This window comes from Gasterosteus aculeatus, chromosome 5, assembly GCF_964276395.1.
Source record: "Gasterosteus aculeatus chromosome 5, fGasAcu3.hap1.1, whole genome shotgun sequence".
In the NCBI taxonomy this organism is placed as follows: Eukaryota; Metazoa; Chordata; class Actinopteri; order Perciformes; family Gasterosteidae; genus Gasterosteus; species Gasterosteus aculeatus.
This window is the reverse complement of record NC_135692.1, coordinates 10,131,984-10,148,076: the sequence shown is the minus strand read 5'-3', so window position 1 is coordinate 10,148,076 and position 16,093 is coordinate 10,131,984. Positions and strand designations below refer to the sequence as shown.

General features: G+C 46.4%; 3 protein-coding genes across 5 annotated transcripts; 1 reads left to right on the top strand and 2 right to left on the bottom strand.

Annotated features, from left to right (window-relative positions):
• Positions 1–490: 490 nt before the first annotated feature.
• tbcc (tubulin folding cofactor C) lies at positions 491–5,385 on the bottom strand. Its single transcript, XM_040176396.2, has 2 exons — positions 5,249–5,385; positions 491–2,679 (listed from the first exon to the last, which is right to left on the bottom strand). Exon 2 carries the CDS (start codon positions 2,585–2,587, stop codon positions 1,571–1,573), a length of 1,017 nt encoding a protein of 338 aa, XP_040032330.2. The 5' UTR covers positions 2,588–2,679; positions 5,249–5,385; the 3' UTR covers positions 491–1,570.
• Positions 2,793–11,912, top strand: bicral (BICRA like chromatin remodeling complex associated protein). Of its 3 annotated transcripts, none has more exons than XM_040176392.2 (13): positions 2,793–3,533; positions 5,714–5,767; positions 5,949–5,994; positions 6,318–6,366; positions 6,470–6,535; positions 6,825–8,090; positions 8,186–8,234; positions 8,334–8,374; positions 8,491–8,540; positions 8,649–8,794; positions 8,951–9,045; positions 9,131–9,233; positions 9,324–11,912. In XM_040176392.2, exons 3-13 carry the CDS (start codon positions 5,954–5,956, stop codon positions 9,734–9,736), a joined length of 2,319 nt encoding a protein of 772 aa, XP_040032326.2. In that variant the 5' UTR covers positions 2,793–3,533; positions 5,714–5,767; positions 5,949–5,953; the 3' UTR covers positions 9,737–11,912. The 3 variants fall into 3 exon arrangements, with proteins under 3 accessions (XP_040032326.2, XP_077959413.1, XP_040032327.2); XM_078103287.1 differs by lacking the exon at positions 2,793–3,533 and adding an exon at positions 3,548–3,689; XM_040176393.2 differs by lacking the exon at positions 2,793–3,533 and adding an exon at positions 4,128–4,994.
• LOC120819208 (uncharacterized) lies at positions 11,767–16,086 on the bottom strand. Its single transcript, XM_040176394.2, has 5 exons — positions 15,631–16,086; positions 13,746–14,873; positions 13,363–13,458; positions 13,064–13,180; positions 11,767–12,980 (listed from the first exon to the last, which is right to left on the bottom strand). Exons 1-5 carry the CDS (start codon positions 15,638–15,640, stop codon positions 12,952–12,954), a joined length of 1,380 nt encoding a protein of 459 aa, XP_040032328.2. The 5' UTR covers positions 15,641–16,086; the 3' UTR covers positions 11,767–12,951.
• Positions 16,087–16,093: the final 7 nt, after the last annotated feature.

Here is a 16,093-nt window from a genome sequence, read left to right as displayed (position 1 = left end):
TAAACTAACAACTTTTAAAAAGACCAAGAAAGACGATCATGTTGTCATTTATTTAATAACCATGCTAACTGGCCTAATGTGTGACATTATTTTGAACAGCTCAAGTCGCCACAATGCGACGAATTATAGCTCTTTATTAGTCTAGAGTAAATACTACTTATGACACATTAATATCTGTTTGATCAATAAAATATTTATGTTATTTATGTTGAAACTTTATATACTGCTTATAAATGCTCATAAGAGACCAGGGTGAGCGCTGTCTCAGGAGTTTGGTAAATAGATTTGTTGTTTGTTCCTTGTATTGATTTATCGTCTTTAAATTGTTATAAATATTACCGTTGGATTAAATATGTGAAACGGTATTTTCTTCCGTTAAATGTTTGTAGTGCTCTTTAAAACTGTACAGATCTGCTTTGTATCAATGAGTGTTGTTTAGAGGAGGAAGAACGCTTCCTCATAAAGAGTAAACACCACAAACAAACAAGCATGTTATTAAACAGGAAGTCTCTTTATTTGTCTTACATTTCATTTTCAATACCTTAAAAAGTCCTTTTTTTCCCCGCTTCAGGTCGGTGGTTAACAGGTGGATAAAGGCCCAACGATTTAGCTTGAGAATAATTATCTGTTCTTTATTTGCGTCAGTCTGCTCAAATCACAGACACCTTCTGTACCGCTGAGAAAGAGCACTTCACAGCAGCATTCATGCCGGATTATTATTCAAACAATTGATTTTAGTGGTTTTGAAAAGTACTTTAGTACTTAGTAAATTCAGAAAGGAGCTTTGTACTATGAATCAGATGTCCTTTAATAGTTCACAGATCGTGACTAACAAGACCATTCATTGAGCTAGAAATAAACCTGGTTTTTGATGAGGGAATTCCGCCTCTGCCTAGAACCACGGTGACGTCTGTTAGGATCAGCAGGTTGGGGGAAAAGTTTTAGAAAGCTGCACTAAATGAAAGCTAGATCTGAAACTACATTTGAGTTATAGATACTTTTAAAATGGATAGAATCATCGTCACACTTTTCAAGCTAAATACCAACTTCCTTTTCTCTCAGGCGGATTCCATCTTTTCCTTATGTGAGAGTAAACTAAACATCTGGACTGTTCAGATCAAGGAAGCACTAGGTTAAGTCATTACGGGATACTATCTGTAAAAAACAACTACTACTTAGTTGTAGCTTTTGTACAGCCTTTCTGTGTCAAGTCTTCTTTGAAGTTTTGCAATTTTTTTCTCTTCAGTATATGTTCGCCACACGTGAGCAGAATAATTTAAAACAGAATTAACTTCACGCAGAGTTTAATCTTGGAGAAATAGTGAATGAAAAATGTCTCTGCTGAGAAGTGAGGGCCTTGAGTACCAACATACCAAGAGAGCTTTGGGATGTTAAACAGGTGTATTTTTTATCTTTATCTTAGGACAACATTAACAAACAGCAGCATAAATAAACTGATCTTTGTGAAATAAGATGAGACCCCTTTTTGTTGTTGGGAATGAACAACATTCCAAATGATGGTTTGATTGACATATTACTTCGCCAAATAACAATGTCTCAAAACTCAATTCTAGGGGTCCCACGTGGTTTTCCTGTCCGCTTCCGGAATGACAGTCCAGTTGGGGGAATGTGTTCCTGCGGCGAGCCAGTTGAAGTCATCCACCTGGCTCCAGTTGTTTCGGTCCCGGTCCAAGCCCGACACTTCAAAGTCCTCCTCCAGGGTGGGATAAGACCAGGAGAAAGGGGCAAAGCTCACCCCGTGACAGTCTTCTATGATGGCCCGGCTGGTGACCTGCAGATACACCCTGGTGTCCGTGGTGTTGTGCGTACGCAGCTGCTGGCAAGGGACGGCCAGCGTACTGTTCCTGCAGTGATCTACGAACACCGAACTACTCACGGGCCCACACAGGATCTCGCAGCCGTCGATGTGTTTCAGGTGCAGCGTGCTGGGGGAACCGAACAGGCGCACCTTGCAGTTGGTCAAGTGACTCAACAGCACGTCTCGTTTCTGGACATCCGCGGCCGTCTTGGTCAGACTCGCGTTGTCCATGTGGGAGAAGCTGCACTGCTCCGACTCCGCGGCTCCGTCCACCTTGGCAACACCGGAGTCTGCGCGGGCGTCGGCCGCGGGCGACGGCGTTTCCGACACTTTGTCCGTCGCTTTGGTGCGGGCTCGAAAGGCGAACTTCTTCCTGGGCACAGCCTGCTCCCGGGCCTCGGCGATGGAGGACTGCAGCTTCAGGAGGGCGGCCTGGGCCTGCCTCAGCTCGTACTGCGTTAGGAACAGCATGCTGTCGTTGAGGAACTTCTGCAGCTGGACCGTTTTGGCCGTGGCCTCCTCCAGCCGTTGGGTCACCGCGGCCCGGTCGGCTCCGGAGCAACCGGACAGCACCTCCTCGATGGACGCCCGCTCGGCGTTGAAAGAGCTGGAAAAGTACTCGCCCTTTTCCTCCGCCACAGACTTGCTGTCTTTGGCTTCCTTCCTCCGCTCGGCGTCCTCTGCCCTCGCCTGGTGCCGCTTCTGAAGTCGCTCTTGTATCTTCACTGCGCCACTTTCGCCCGCAAACCCAGTTTGTGTCGCATCCATGTTGTCAAATAGTCCGTTGTTGCGGAAGTGAAACGTCACGCTCTCTTCTTCGTGGCTTTAGCGCGGCTGAGTTGAAGGGTGCTTACTGCCACCTGGCGTAAAGACAATGTCATGACCGGGAATCCTGGGCGGAGACTGTTATTTATTATTAAAAATTCCACTGAGATACCTGGTTTATTTCCATCAATGAGAAGGTACCAGAATATGTACAGCTGTAAACTGGCAACTTTTATTTTTTTGTAATATACATACATTATTTATTATTAATTTATTACAACTTCCATTTACAATAACAGCATAGAAACAGACGTAATTGTAAAGCCCTACGAGGGAAATCTGTGATTTGGGGCTATACAAAATGTATTCAATTGAATAAAAACATATTTTGTGTCCAGTGTGTTCATGTGTGTTTTTGTTTTGAAATGTTTTGTTTGTCGGAACAAGTGGTGTTTGATGTGTATGCTTTAAATCAAATTGAAAAAAAACAGCGTGGTGGCACATCACCGGGAGAATACTTATTTAAAACCCAGCAGCAAACAAACGGCTGCATTAACTCTGAATTCCGTCTCAGTACAGTGCATGCGGATCAAAAGGTGACATGGCAGTATTTGTTTCTACAGCAACTACGGTCATACCTGAGCTACGTCAAGGTGTGGCATACTTTCGAGGCCCGCCCTCTACCGTTGATGATGATTAGCGCCAATAACATGTATCTGCTATTCAATAGGGCAGAGCAAACTCTTAATATAATTTAAATTAACACAAAAATATGTGTATAATAATAATAATAACTTATTTGTCTTGATAATTCCTATTAATATTTAGCGAGTCGGATGCTTGCGTTGTAGCCTGATGATTTCGGTTGCCTTGTTCTGTGCACTACCCCGACGACCCGTGCGGTGATGGCGAGGAAACCCCGTTGACAAGGCACTGCTTTTTCATGACGGTGAGTTTCCCTTTGAGTGTATTATAATTTTGTGATAAAAATTTCAAGGAAAAAACACACACAACCTCCTTCCTCCCTTCCTTCAGGGAGGGAAGAGAGTTTGAGCGAAGAGAAAAATCCATTCGAGACAGAACAGGGACAGTGAGAAAAAAATATGTGAGTGGGAGAGGGAGAAGGAGGAGGAGGAGAAGGAGGGGGGGAGCAAATTAAAAGTTGCCAAATGGAGATATTGGGTTTCAAGAGGAGTGAGACAGGAGTAAAAGGGTTTGCCTCGTTGAGTCGTCTTTATGTTGTGCTAATCGGGATAACTATGTGCGGGCTCGACACGGTTTAGTCCTCTGGCACCGTCGGTGAATTCCGCCCGACGTTTTCCAAAAATAGGCGTTGACGACATCGCGGCTAGCTAACCACGGCAGGCCGGTGTTTTAACGTAAAAATGCATTTAAAAAAACACCCACCACCATAGCGGTCTAGTTCGGAACGCTACCCGACCGGAACACGGGCTGCTACGGGAATCCTCCCGGTTAAAACGCGTCGGTTCGGTGTATCGATACGAAACGTGACGTTATTTTTGTCTCCCGTTCGCGTTGGCAGATGAGCCGCATGGAGGACAAATGAAAGCCTCCCAGACGGAGAAGGAAATAATCACGTCAGCGACCACCAGCCACGGGCTGGACGACGGGCGTGTTTGTGCTGCTTTGAATGCGATTATCATACCGTCGACCGGGTCTATTTTCGGAATACAGAACGCGGGGAGCCGGACGCCAGTTGGCCAAAGGGAAGCAGCGGCGGTACCGACGGGGCTCCGGTAGCACCGCGGCGGCGGGGACCGGCTCTAGCTCGGTCCCCGCCGCGAAGCTTACACGACAGGATTTGAGCTAGAACTCTCAACAAAACGGGTTTAAAAGTGAATCCCGAGAACCAGAATCACAAACGAGTGATACATCTGCGGATTCAGTGGTTTTTTTTTGAGCTACCCTTTAAAACGCCATTTTTATTTTCAGCGAAGCCACTTCAGCTCTGTCGTCTTTATGAAAAATCGAGCTAACGGGATATTAGTTAATTAAATTCCGTTTAATTCGTACCGTTGTTGTGAGAAATGTCGTATTCCACACAGTACCAAAGTGGGTGTTATTTATATGTGAAATAAAAAACATGTTGCGGTTAAGTTTTTTTTTTAGTTTTTTTAGCTCGAAAAAGATCGACATCGCTTCTTTTCGTCGCATTGTGGTGACTTGAGCTGTTCAAAATAATGTAAAACGTTAGGCCGGTTAGCGTGGTTATTAAATAAAAGACAACATTCTGCATTAAAAACTACGTGTCGCGGGTTTCTTTAAAAAAAACTCGCAATGCCGTCAGTTTACAGAGCTCATTTAGTGTAGAAGCAAGTCGTTCTTTGTTCCCCCTGAACCAAAGATGGAGGCTGAACGTGGCTCTGGTGTAAAGACAACCTTTGGCAGGGTAACCGCCATTTTGTAGCATTGCAGCTGTAACGTTTTGCACTTAACCAGGAACCCGGCCTACACGACTCAATCAAAGCACAACATGTCCTATGAACACAGAGACCCATTTCTATTAAATGCTGGTTTAATGACGACTGGGCTTTTTTAATTTCCTGATAAGAAAGTTCTTTCCGTTTTCCACACTGCTCAAACAAAAACAAACTACGTTAAAACAAGACAGATTAGTTGTACAGACATCCAAACACTCGTTACCCTGTTTCTCTGCTGGATCAAATGAGTGAACATGGGTTTTGTCCCCCCTTTGTATAATGTGGCACCGACCGTTGCTGGCTGACAAAACATAAAGCCAAAAACCTCAGTCAACGTAGGAACTCAAAACTAACTGAGGCACAAACGCAGCAGGGTGGAGTTATTTACACTCTAATGGCAATTTTCTCTTCAGTCAGGGTAGACAACCAATGTGTGACAGCAGAGGAGGGTAATGGGTGGGAGTTTGTGTGTCACAGGCAAAAAAAAAAAAAAAAGGTCTGTAGGAGGGGATGAAGGCCATCCTGTCCTTCACGTACATACAGCAATCCAAAACACCTGAACACAACTACCCCCCCCCCCCCCCCCATTTCTTTCTTGATCCCACCTCCTAATACTCCCCCTCACCCCGGCCTGTCACACGTTGTTTTATTATGTGCTATTACTAAATGCAGTTTCCTCACCCTGCAGCCCAGAAAACAAAGGGTGCTAAATGACTGAACACATGCTTCCTGCTGGAAATCTGTGAGTGTGACGTCTTTACTACTAACGCATTGGTTCACGTGTGAAGCTTTTACAGCCCGTACGCTGCTGCTTCAGAATGAAAGCACTGATTCATGAAGCTGAGCTGCATATTTATACTTCATAGCAGCCATCTCCTCATCTGCTGAATTACGTTTCAACACCCCCCCCCTTGGCCTTTCAGGTGTCATGGATGATGAGGATGATCGTCATCTTCTGGATATTTTAGGGTAAAAAAAAACAACTTTATGAAACTGGTTTTACATTGTGGACATATCGTCCCTTCATGAATGCATGAACCTGCATCTCTCTTCAACAAGCCACTCATTTTGCTTGTAAATAGTTAAATGGCCACAGCTCCTCTTTGAAATCAAATCCCAGAGTATCTGCAAACTTTTTTTTTTTCCAACTATTTAAGAAGAAATGATGTGTTGTAAGTCTATTTTCAATGTCCCACTCCCCGGAGATGTGGACCAGTTCAACCCCATTTCAACCACACATAAGTGAAAAGACATTCATGTTATGTTAAAATCTCCTCTGCACCCTTTCTCAGAGATGTGGACGCATTGAATGACTATCTCCATGGCAGCAACAGCAAGTCTGTGAGTGATTCTTTCACAGTGAATTTACAGTCATTCTTTGCCAAGTTTGTCCGAGTACTTCACTTCACTTCAATGCATTAAGAATCTATTTTGTATTCTGCAGATTGAGGAGGATGATGTAACAAACGCTGCTTTTGGGTCAGATTCATCCTTCTTTTCCAGTGACACGGTGAGTTTACCTTTTGATTCGGTTGCTTCAACAACCCACTTCACTTCGTACGGAGATAATCTACCCGAGAGCCCAGCAAGTGTACTTTTTAGTGTGCTGATATTGGTCTTTACTTTGTGAGGTGACGAAAATGGGAAAGTACATGAAAATGATCTTATGAATAGTTTAGGGGACTAGTTCATCTTTTTGTGAGGTTATAAAGAAACCTAGAGGAAGGCTGTGTGTATATGCACTTCACATGCAAACAGTTTCCCACTTCCTGCTCATTTCCTCTCAATGCCTCATTCAGGTTGGCTCAAACTCTGGCCTCAAGGATGGCTCTTCTACAATGGGTGAATTCGTCGACGATCCAACAGAGGCAGGCCTCCAGCTCTCCGGCAGCCTTTCATTCATCGAGGATGAATTGGGGTCCGGGGACTCCCCCGAAGGGGTGGATGTTGGGGGAGAGGACCAGCCCTTTGACATCCTACAGAAGTCCCTCATGGAGGCCGACATCACGGAGCAGACATTGGCCCAGGAGGCCTTGCTAGACTCCCAGCCCGCTCCCACTCTGGTGCAGGCTCCCGTCTCCTTCCCCTCCCAGCTGGTCTCTGGGGGCTATGGAGGGGGTGTGGTAACCACGGCGACAGCTGCGTTCCCCACAGGCCAGTTCCTGCAAGGTGTCTCCCAGCTGCCCAATGGCTCCGCCCAGCACATCCAGGTGTTGGGGTCCTTTGGGGCGGGTGCTGGCGTGATGACTCTGAGCAGCCTGGAGAGAACTCCTCAGCTCGTGCTGAGGCCCGGGGCGCCTGTAGCCGCGACCGGTGGGGGCGCCACAGGGGGACAGGTGTTCGCTCCGACACAAGGGCAGGTGGGCCAAGTCGGCCTACCTTTCAAAAACATTCCCCTTCAAAACATCATCATTCAGAGAGGCCCCGGAGGGACCCAGACTCTCGTCAGACCTATCCAGCCAAAACCCCTCCAATCTGGGACTCAGACTGTCTACAGCCTCGGTCTCCAGCCCACTCAGACCAGCGGGGCTAACGTAGTTAACGCTAACACCGCTCCTCCGGGGGGGCAGTACTCAGCCAACGGCTCCATCGTTGTGCAGCCCACCCTGGAGCAGCAACAAGCGCAGGCCCAAGCACACATACCGCCGGGACAGTTCTTGCTGCCCAGCTCGTTGGCGCTTACTCCAGCCGGCGCCAACCACAACGGCCCCGCCGACCCCAACTCAATTACCGGGCAGAATGCGGTGCAGATTGTCGGTGGGCAGAACTTTGCCGCCCCCCCGGGAGGCCAGCTCATTTTGAATCAGGGAGTAGTCAGCCGGAGTCAGGTCGGAGGGGCCGTAACTCAAACGTGGACCGGGGTTTCTTGTGCGAACTCCGCCTCCGTTCAGACATCGTCCCCTCCCGGGCGCCTGACTCTGGTTGGCCCGGCGACGGCGGGGATCGGCCGCCAAGGCCAAGTGTCCGCTAGCGCCGTTCAGCGCCTTCTAGTGACTCAAACTCAGAATTGCACTTCTCTGTCCCCTATAGCTGGTACTGTGACGCAGGAGCAGGACTACAGACAGGTATGGCAGCAGGTCCATGGTGTTGTTTCATTGGTGGCTCCCTGAAAACTTTCTATCCCACTGACATCCATTGGGTTTCAATTTCTTTCTTTCAGAATTCTTCCTCTCCGGGCCTCAAGCATGCGCAGCTCGGCAGCATATATGGTATTAAGTGCTGATCATATTGTTTTGTCAATACGTGATTTATTTAAATATAGTCGGACACACTCAATGAGGTTGACTAATTTCTTTGAACTCTTTTAGCCATGACAACCATGACTCAAGATTCAAAGCTCAACTCTCAGGTAGATCACCCCAATGTCTTTGGCGCTCATGTATACGATGTATATGTGAGGTACATGGCGATTGTGACGATAGAGGCTCTATAGTTTCAACTTTATTCTGTGGACTCTTTTTATAGGTCAGTGCCCAGAAGAGACCTGCCCTTCCGCCGCTTACAAGAGCAGAAATGTGAGTTCTTTTTGTATGCATGTGTTATTGTGATTTATATTTGCATCCGGCAAACTTTCTCTACTGAGCACGTTTACGAACCATGTCTATTCCCTGTCGTCTCTACAGGATTTTACTACAGCTGAGGAAGGACCATGCTGGCGTTCAGACCCTAGATCAGCGTCCGTTCAATTCAATCGACGACGCACTGCAAAGACTCCTCCCGTACCACGTGTTCCAGGGCGCTCCACCCAGCCACGAGGAGTTCTCTCAGGGTACACCCTCCCAAATAATAGTTTCATCTTTAAATCTGCAGGAAATGGCAGAAAACTGCAGCCCAGATTTTTATAGCGTGGTCGTGCATCAATTTGCAGAAGTAAAATTGTTTTTTTATTTATTTACCTTTATCTAAATATATTCTTTTGTGACAGTGGATGAAGAATTTGAGGTCGTTGCAACTAAAGTGCTGATGAGGACGCATGTGATGGTGAACAAATACAGACGGCTGCTAATGGTGGAGGCCGAGGTAGGCTGGCTGATGCTTAAGTACACAGGTGTTTGACGTTACGGCGTGCAGGGGGCTTAACGGGTTCCCTCTCTTTGGCCCGCAGCGTTCCAGTCCCTCATCAGAAATGGTGATGATTGACAGGACGTTCAACCAAGAGGAGCGCAGCAACCTGACGCAGGACAAACGCATGATTCTCGTAGATCCAGGTAAAAAAAAAAGGCTCCACCAGGGTCCAATGGGTTTTCCGCACAGAAAGGTTTTTATTGAACTGTTTCCTCTCTTCTCCCGTTTCACAGACGCCTTCTTTGAAGACTTCTGTTGCGGAATGAAATCCAAACTTTCCCAAGATCCCGCCCCTTCCCAGATTCGGTCGGAGAGAGGCTCCGCGGAGCCGCCGAACAGGACAGACTCCCAGTGTGGAGACCCGGGAGGGGCTGGAACAAAAAGACTCCACCCGCCGCTCTTAGAAAACAAGAGCGTCCTGGAACTGAAGAAATCTCAGCTACACTACGGGCCGGACGGCGGTTGTCCACCAGGTAACCCCTCCGCCAATGCAGCCTCGGCGGGAGGACAGACGCACTACCAGGAGTCTCACCAGCTGTCTTCCCACCCGGTGCAGCCGCAGTGCCCCGCTCAGCTCACCTCCCCCCCCCGCGGCGACGCAGACTCTGCTCTGGAGGCGGCGGTCAACAGCATCTTGGAATGTTAAGGCTGATTTCGTCCCTGGTTTGGACTTCTTTTGAGTGAGCGGAGGTTTTGTTTTTGTGATATTTGTTGTATCCCGCCCGCCCATTACCTGTGTGAAGGGAGGTGAACTCTTCTTTCAGGTCTATTATCTTTGTGATACCATCTCCGACTATGTAGCATGTATTCAGTTTTTGGGGGGGCGGGCATAAAGGGGGTTTTGGTATGACTCCAGGTGAATACAGGCACTCAAGATGACCCTAAAACATCCGGGGAATGTGTAAAATGCCAGTTGGAATAAGTTCTTGTTTACTTTAACCTTATTTTAAAGGGGAAGGGTCCGCAATTTCAGTCGATTGAATACTAGAGTCTCTTCACCCACGCACCGTTGATCTTTCGTGCCAGTTCATGTCCATATTTCCCACATGCCGAAGAACGAGGAGCAACAAAGTGAAAAATCTGTGCCTGATGCTAGGTTTCTGGTTTGATGTGTTTACATGAAGGAGGTCTTTTTTTAGAAAAATCCACAATTCTTTCTGCATTACAAACATGCACAGTGCACACACACACGCACGCGTTAGTACGACGCGTTATGTAGGTTCATGGGTTGGAGGTGTAGAAGTTAAGCTCAGTAGAGAAACATTCACATAGACAAATTGCACTAAACGCACTGTTGCTTTTTCCAGAACTCAAAGAGTGCGTCAGACTAAACTATTGTATTTGGTACAAGGATAACCTCTCAATCCCACGAGCAACCCGTCACACTGGTCCCATCGACATGTATAGTAGTTTTACTGTACTCAGCAATGCTTTTTTTTTTCTTGTGCTCAAGTAACATTTTCTTTGGCATTTCTTCTTTTGTACCTTAAAGGTATGCGAGCCCCGACACAGACACAGGACAAATACTCTCAACCACTTTTAGCATTTCACAGTGTGTTTGTGTCAAGGGGAGCTTAGTCCTCAGATTGAGGAAGTTATGTTACAGTATATATTTTTTATTTCCTCTTTTTTTTTATTTTTAGAAATGACATTAAAAAAGATGACGGATGTTGTTTGTCGTGATGTGTTCCCACGCTTTTAAATACAGCAACATTGTTTGAATGACCCGGTGGGTCATTGATTGTAGGTACGTTGGTCTGCCTTCTGCGTATCGACCATATCCAGCTATCGACGCTTCTCTCCCGTGACGCGTCGGTCAGTGTGTGTGTGTCAGTGTGTTAACCTGCGCACACACACACACACACACAGGTGTGTGACCGTCCTCACCCAATCGTTTGATTGCCAAACTTGTTTTCATACCCAAGAGTTTCACTCGGCCTCCCAGGAGTTTCTTTTTCTCTCCTTTCCCACTCAGCAGCGCAACCAAAACTCAAAAACCAGGAGAGAGATGTTCGTCTTTACGCTGGTTATTACGTCTCTGTAGTGTTTCCTTTGAAGCTGTGCCCTAAAAGAGTTTTCATTCATTTTTAATAAACTTACCGAGATATTTCAACCACGATAAAGAACTAATCTGAAATATTGAACATGTAATTGGTCGCCTTTCTCCTAATTGTGTCTGTGACGTGTTCTCTAACAGGAGGAGAGCGGGGACCTTTTACTCGGGGCGACAGACATCACGTCTGTCTTTTCCTTTTTCTTTTCTTCAGTGGGCGTCGCAGCCCGCCCGTATCTCTGCCTCGATCCGCGTAGACCTCGTATATATCTTCCAGTGCAAACTGAGGAAAAACTGTAAGGAGTGTGCGTTCTGTTATTTGCTTCTTGGAGTTGTTGCTGCAAGACGTTGTGCCTCTATAGCACTTAAATCCACAATAAAGTCAGTTGGGGACTTGCACAAAGTAGTCGCGTGTTGGGGGCCACGGTGTGTTGTCTGGATCAGTGTGTGAGGGGCCCGGCAGCAACAGACTGTGCTTTTTCTCCCCTGTCATCCCCTGTTTTCATTTGAAAAATGTTTTTATGCCTCCATTTGTGTAGTTTGTTGTTTTGGAAAAAAAATATGAAAAGTGAAACACAAAATATTTATAATTTTTGTATGGAGAAAAAAAGAATGTAAAAAAAAAAAAAGCAAATTATTTTTTATTGTGTTTGCTATGAAGGAGCTTAAAAAAATACAAGTAGAAAGAAAATGTTCTTCATTTGTAGCTAATGTGTGTTCACTACAGCAGCAAGGAGAGTAAACAATAAATTCATTTTGAATACGATGACACATTTTTTCAGTCCTGATGAGAAACCTCCTTCATCGTCCCGCCATTACTATTCTGACAGTGTTCACTTACTGCCACCGACAGACCAAGCATGCATAATAATGCCACCATGCGACACGGAAGCTTTTACTAAAGAAAAACGGATTACGAACCCTCCGCTACACAGATGCACTCTTTTGAGAGATACTGAAGTTCGGATGTTTAGATTTCCATGTTCCTCTACATCTGGGCTGCCAGAGCAAAGCTTTTAATCAGGTATAATCCTCGTTGACCCCAGGACCAGTGCCTCTGCACAAAAGGAGCTAAGAAAACTATGCAAACGCTTCACTGCACAGCAGAGTTGGTTTTGGTAACACAACAGTGACACCTAGTGGCGCCCGAGGAGTCACATGGTGGACAACCGAATATAAAATAATAAGTAATATATATATACACATTTTTTCCAATAAAACCATTTTTGTTTTGTTGTGGACATTTTTTCCTTCTCAAACTGAAAATAGACACAAAGCCAACCAGGATAACATATGACAAGTGAATACATTTTTTTAAGTATTGACGCAGCGGTTGGCTTTCATCTCCGATGTGCCATGCGAGTGCAAATCAGTTGAGAGGGAAACTGCTAATGTCAGAGAATCACAACGCTTCCACTCATTAAAGGAACAGTTCAACGTTTATTTAAATACTGCTTGTTCACTTTCCAGTGAAGAGTTAAATAACAATCATACCACACTTTCCATAATATAAAGTTACCGTTAGCTTAGCATATAGATGGAAACAGCTGGTCGGAAAGGCTAGTTTTTGTAAGTAATACACAAATAACAGGCGTTGCCATTTAACAGAGCAAGGCTCGCTGTGTCCGGCCTTTGTGCTAAGCTAAGCCAACCTGTTGCTCACAAAAGTCAAAAGAAATGTGGGCTGATGTGGTTCCCTGTTGGAGAAGTAGCAACCTCATCAAGCATGAAGTCTGTGGAAATGTTGGGATATAGATTTAGCCTTTCCTCACACACAGGCACCCCCCCCCCCCCCTCCCGCCTTGACATTAGTGGTACTTCCTCCAGCGATCACGCTCTGGGGGAGAAAGGAAACAACATCAACTACAGACATGCTCAGTTATCTCCGACTCAGAAACGAAAGCGATTCCACACACTCACTCATATGAGGGTAACTCCAGATGTAGCTCAGCGCACAGTATCCCGCCAACAACATGCCCAGTCCACCTGCACCACCTTTCTTCACGTCAATGTACTTCTTGTAATACCACTGCCAGCCTGGTGGAAGCACAGAAGACGTTACTGAATATGAAAAAGCAATAGTTCAACATTTAGTTCCCTGGCGAGGATTAGATGTACGTCAAACACAGAGCAGCAGCCGGTGGAATTCTTCAAACGTTGGGCCTTATGGAGGGTTTCCTGAATGGTTTGTGTGTGTGTGAGATGAGTGTGTCTTTCACCTCCTTGCACCATTTCCACCACCTCTCTCGGGTGGCTGGGGGTCCTGCATGTAAGCCACTCGGGCAACTCCCTCAGTTTCACCTGTGCGAGACCACCTGCACGCCAACAAAACAAAAAAAACAACACATCCCTCTTTTCATTCCCTGCAGGCTGGGGGTGTTTTTATGTACTGATTTTCAGTACAAGCATCTTTTTCTTTTTTTTTGATATTAAATATTAATAATCCAAGACGTTCCTCCAAACACAATAAAGCAAATCAGATCGACGGCTAAATTAGGTAGACGACAGTTTGCCGTATTACACCGAAATCAAAAGATAAACAGTCCGTACAACGACCCAAATGGACGTCTGATACCCACTCTTTTCCCGATAAAATACCGACCTTTAGTTCCCCTGTCAACTGCGTTTTGTTCCCTGACACCGGGCCGCAACTTCAACCCATCGCCGCCTCTTGATGTCCCCGCCCTCAACGTCCCCCCCCGCGCTGCCAGCAGAGGGTTGGTGAACTCTGTGTGTGTCGGCGATAGCGCGAGGACTCCCGTCACCTTCGGCACCCCGTTCACGCTGACGGTGCGCGGCAGAGAGGACAGCTGGCCAGTAAGGAGCGGCGCCGCAGGGGGGGGGGGTGGAACCGGAGCTATTTTGCATTTTGCATTGTCGGTGGTTTCAACCTGGCTCAGGATGCTCGGCCGGCCGGGCTGACGGGGACCGTTGGCTCGGCCTAGCGTGGCTTTAACATCCTGCAGGGTAATCCTGGCCTTGTGGCCGCTTCCTGATTTCAAGAACCTCTTATTCACAGATAATTCCTCAACTTCTCCGTTCTCGTCCTCCACCCAAAAGTCGTCTCTTTCATGGACTCTAGAGTCCGGCAGGTTGGCGGCACCTCTTATTGCGGAAAGGTATTCTGCGGCCTTCTTCGTCTTTGCCACCTTCCTTTCAGAGGCAGCCGTGGGTTCGTCGGCCGCGGACAGAACGGCAGGAGGGGCGTCAGCTTCTTTTGTGGCCCCGGAGCTTAGAGGATCCGCCACCGATGGAGCCGAACCTGGAGGCCGGTCTTCTGAGGCCGATCCGGTTCCCTCAGTTGCATGTTTGGCCTTTGCAGCTTCTATCAAAGCACGGAGGCTCTGCTTTTTGGGGACGGGGGGAGGCGGCGACGCAATGGAGGCGAGGGAATCGGTGATCGAGGAAGGAGCGACGGCTCTCTTGATTTGTTGGGACGGCTTTTGTTTCGTCTTCTTAGTCGGTGGCGGAAGTGACGAAGAATCCGGGGACAACGACGCCGTAGACATCTTCTTACCCTTCTTTGATTGTGGAATTAACGTTACCGACAAGGTCTTCGTGGACTCTGCCGTTGGTCCGCTGAAGGGTGCGACCAGCTGTGAAGACGACGACGCCGTCTCGCTCGCCGCGACATGTTTGGTCGGAGGTGTGTTGGGGCTCGCGGCCGCCTTGCAGTGCGGCAGGTGACTCTTCAACCTTTTGTAAATTTTGCCGCAGAAGGGACACACCTCTGTGGGGGAAACATGTGTGGTCAAAACAAGCATAGTGTGGGAGCGTTATTTATATAGACAATTAATCTTCAGATAATTTTGTTCATAATTAAAACATTTTTGGACATAAAACGTTATACAGTGCCAATGTTGTTGTATTAAAATTGCCTGTTTTGTCTGATCACCAGTCTAAAATGTAAAAAATATGCTTAATTTTTTAATTTTAAAATGTACTATTTTACACACAGAAAAACACTTTCTTTTTTGAGAAGCTGGAGACGACAGAATAAAAAATAAACGATCAACATTGTAGTTGATAACATTTTGAATGAATGGGAACAAGTGGAGAGACTACTCAGATGATGAGTACAAATCGGGCAAATCTAAATATTACTGTACTCATTGTGCAGTTTAAATACTGTGATATACCTCTCCTCATAACACATTTTTAAATGTATTTGTTGAGGACCTCAAAATTGTACAATTCAGGAATTGTGTACATGCATTTTTAACTGCACCAGCACTTTCGGATCGAAATACGCATAAATATCGACCTAGCTGCTCAAACGTGCACATAGTAAGTTATTCTTCATTGAATGATGCATACATGTCTCACTGCATGCGCTGACCTTTTATTTGGAGAAAAATAAGTTGCTCGAACGTTACCTCAGATTCTAATGTATTTCATCACTCAGCTGTACAATAAGTCCCTAAAGAAATAATACAATAAAATTAAAATAAGTTAGTTCGCGTGCTGTCAACTCTCGTGACACTTACCGGAGCTCATTTCTGCACGTGCTGTCAAAACCCGTCAAACAGGTGGAATCATTCTCCTAAAAGTTGTAACAGCGTCAACTAATAACCTAAAGCGACCTCACGTGTCGCATTAATACAGAGCGGTTTCAACTTGAATGTTCACGCGCGTCGGAATCGTGGTCGCGTTGACGTACCTAACGTTAAGAACTTGTTGCTGCGCGCGGGGAAGGACCCTTTGGGTGGCGCGTCAGCAGCCTGAATGTAAATAGCTAAACAAATGTAGCTACATGTAGCTAACGTAAGTACGTCTACGGAATTTCGCAAAATACTAAAAAACAAAGTCTATCATAAGAGACGGGTTTTAGCTGCCACAGCGTGACAGTTACTCGTGCGCACGTCCATCATGTTAATAGCGGGAGCTGGTGATCAGCGGGTGTGGTGCGCGTCGACTAGACCCAGATGATTCGCTCCTGCCCACTTCCGC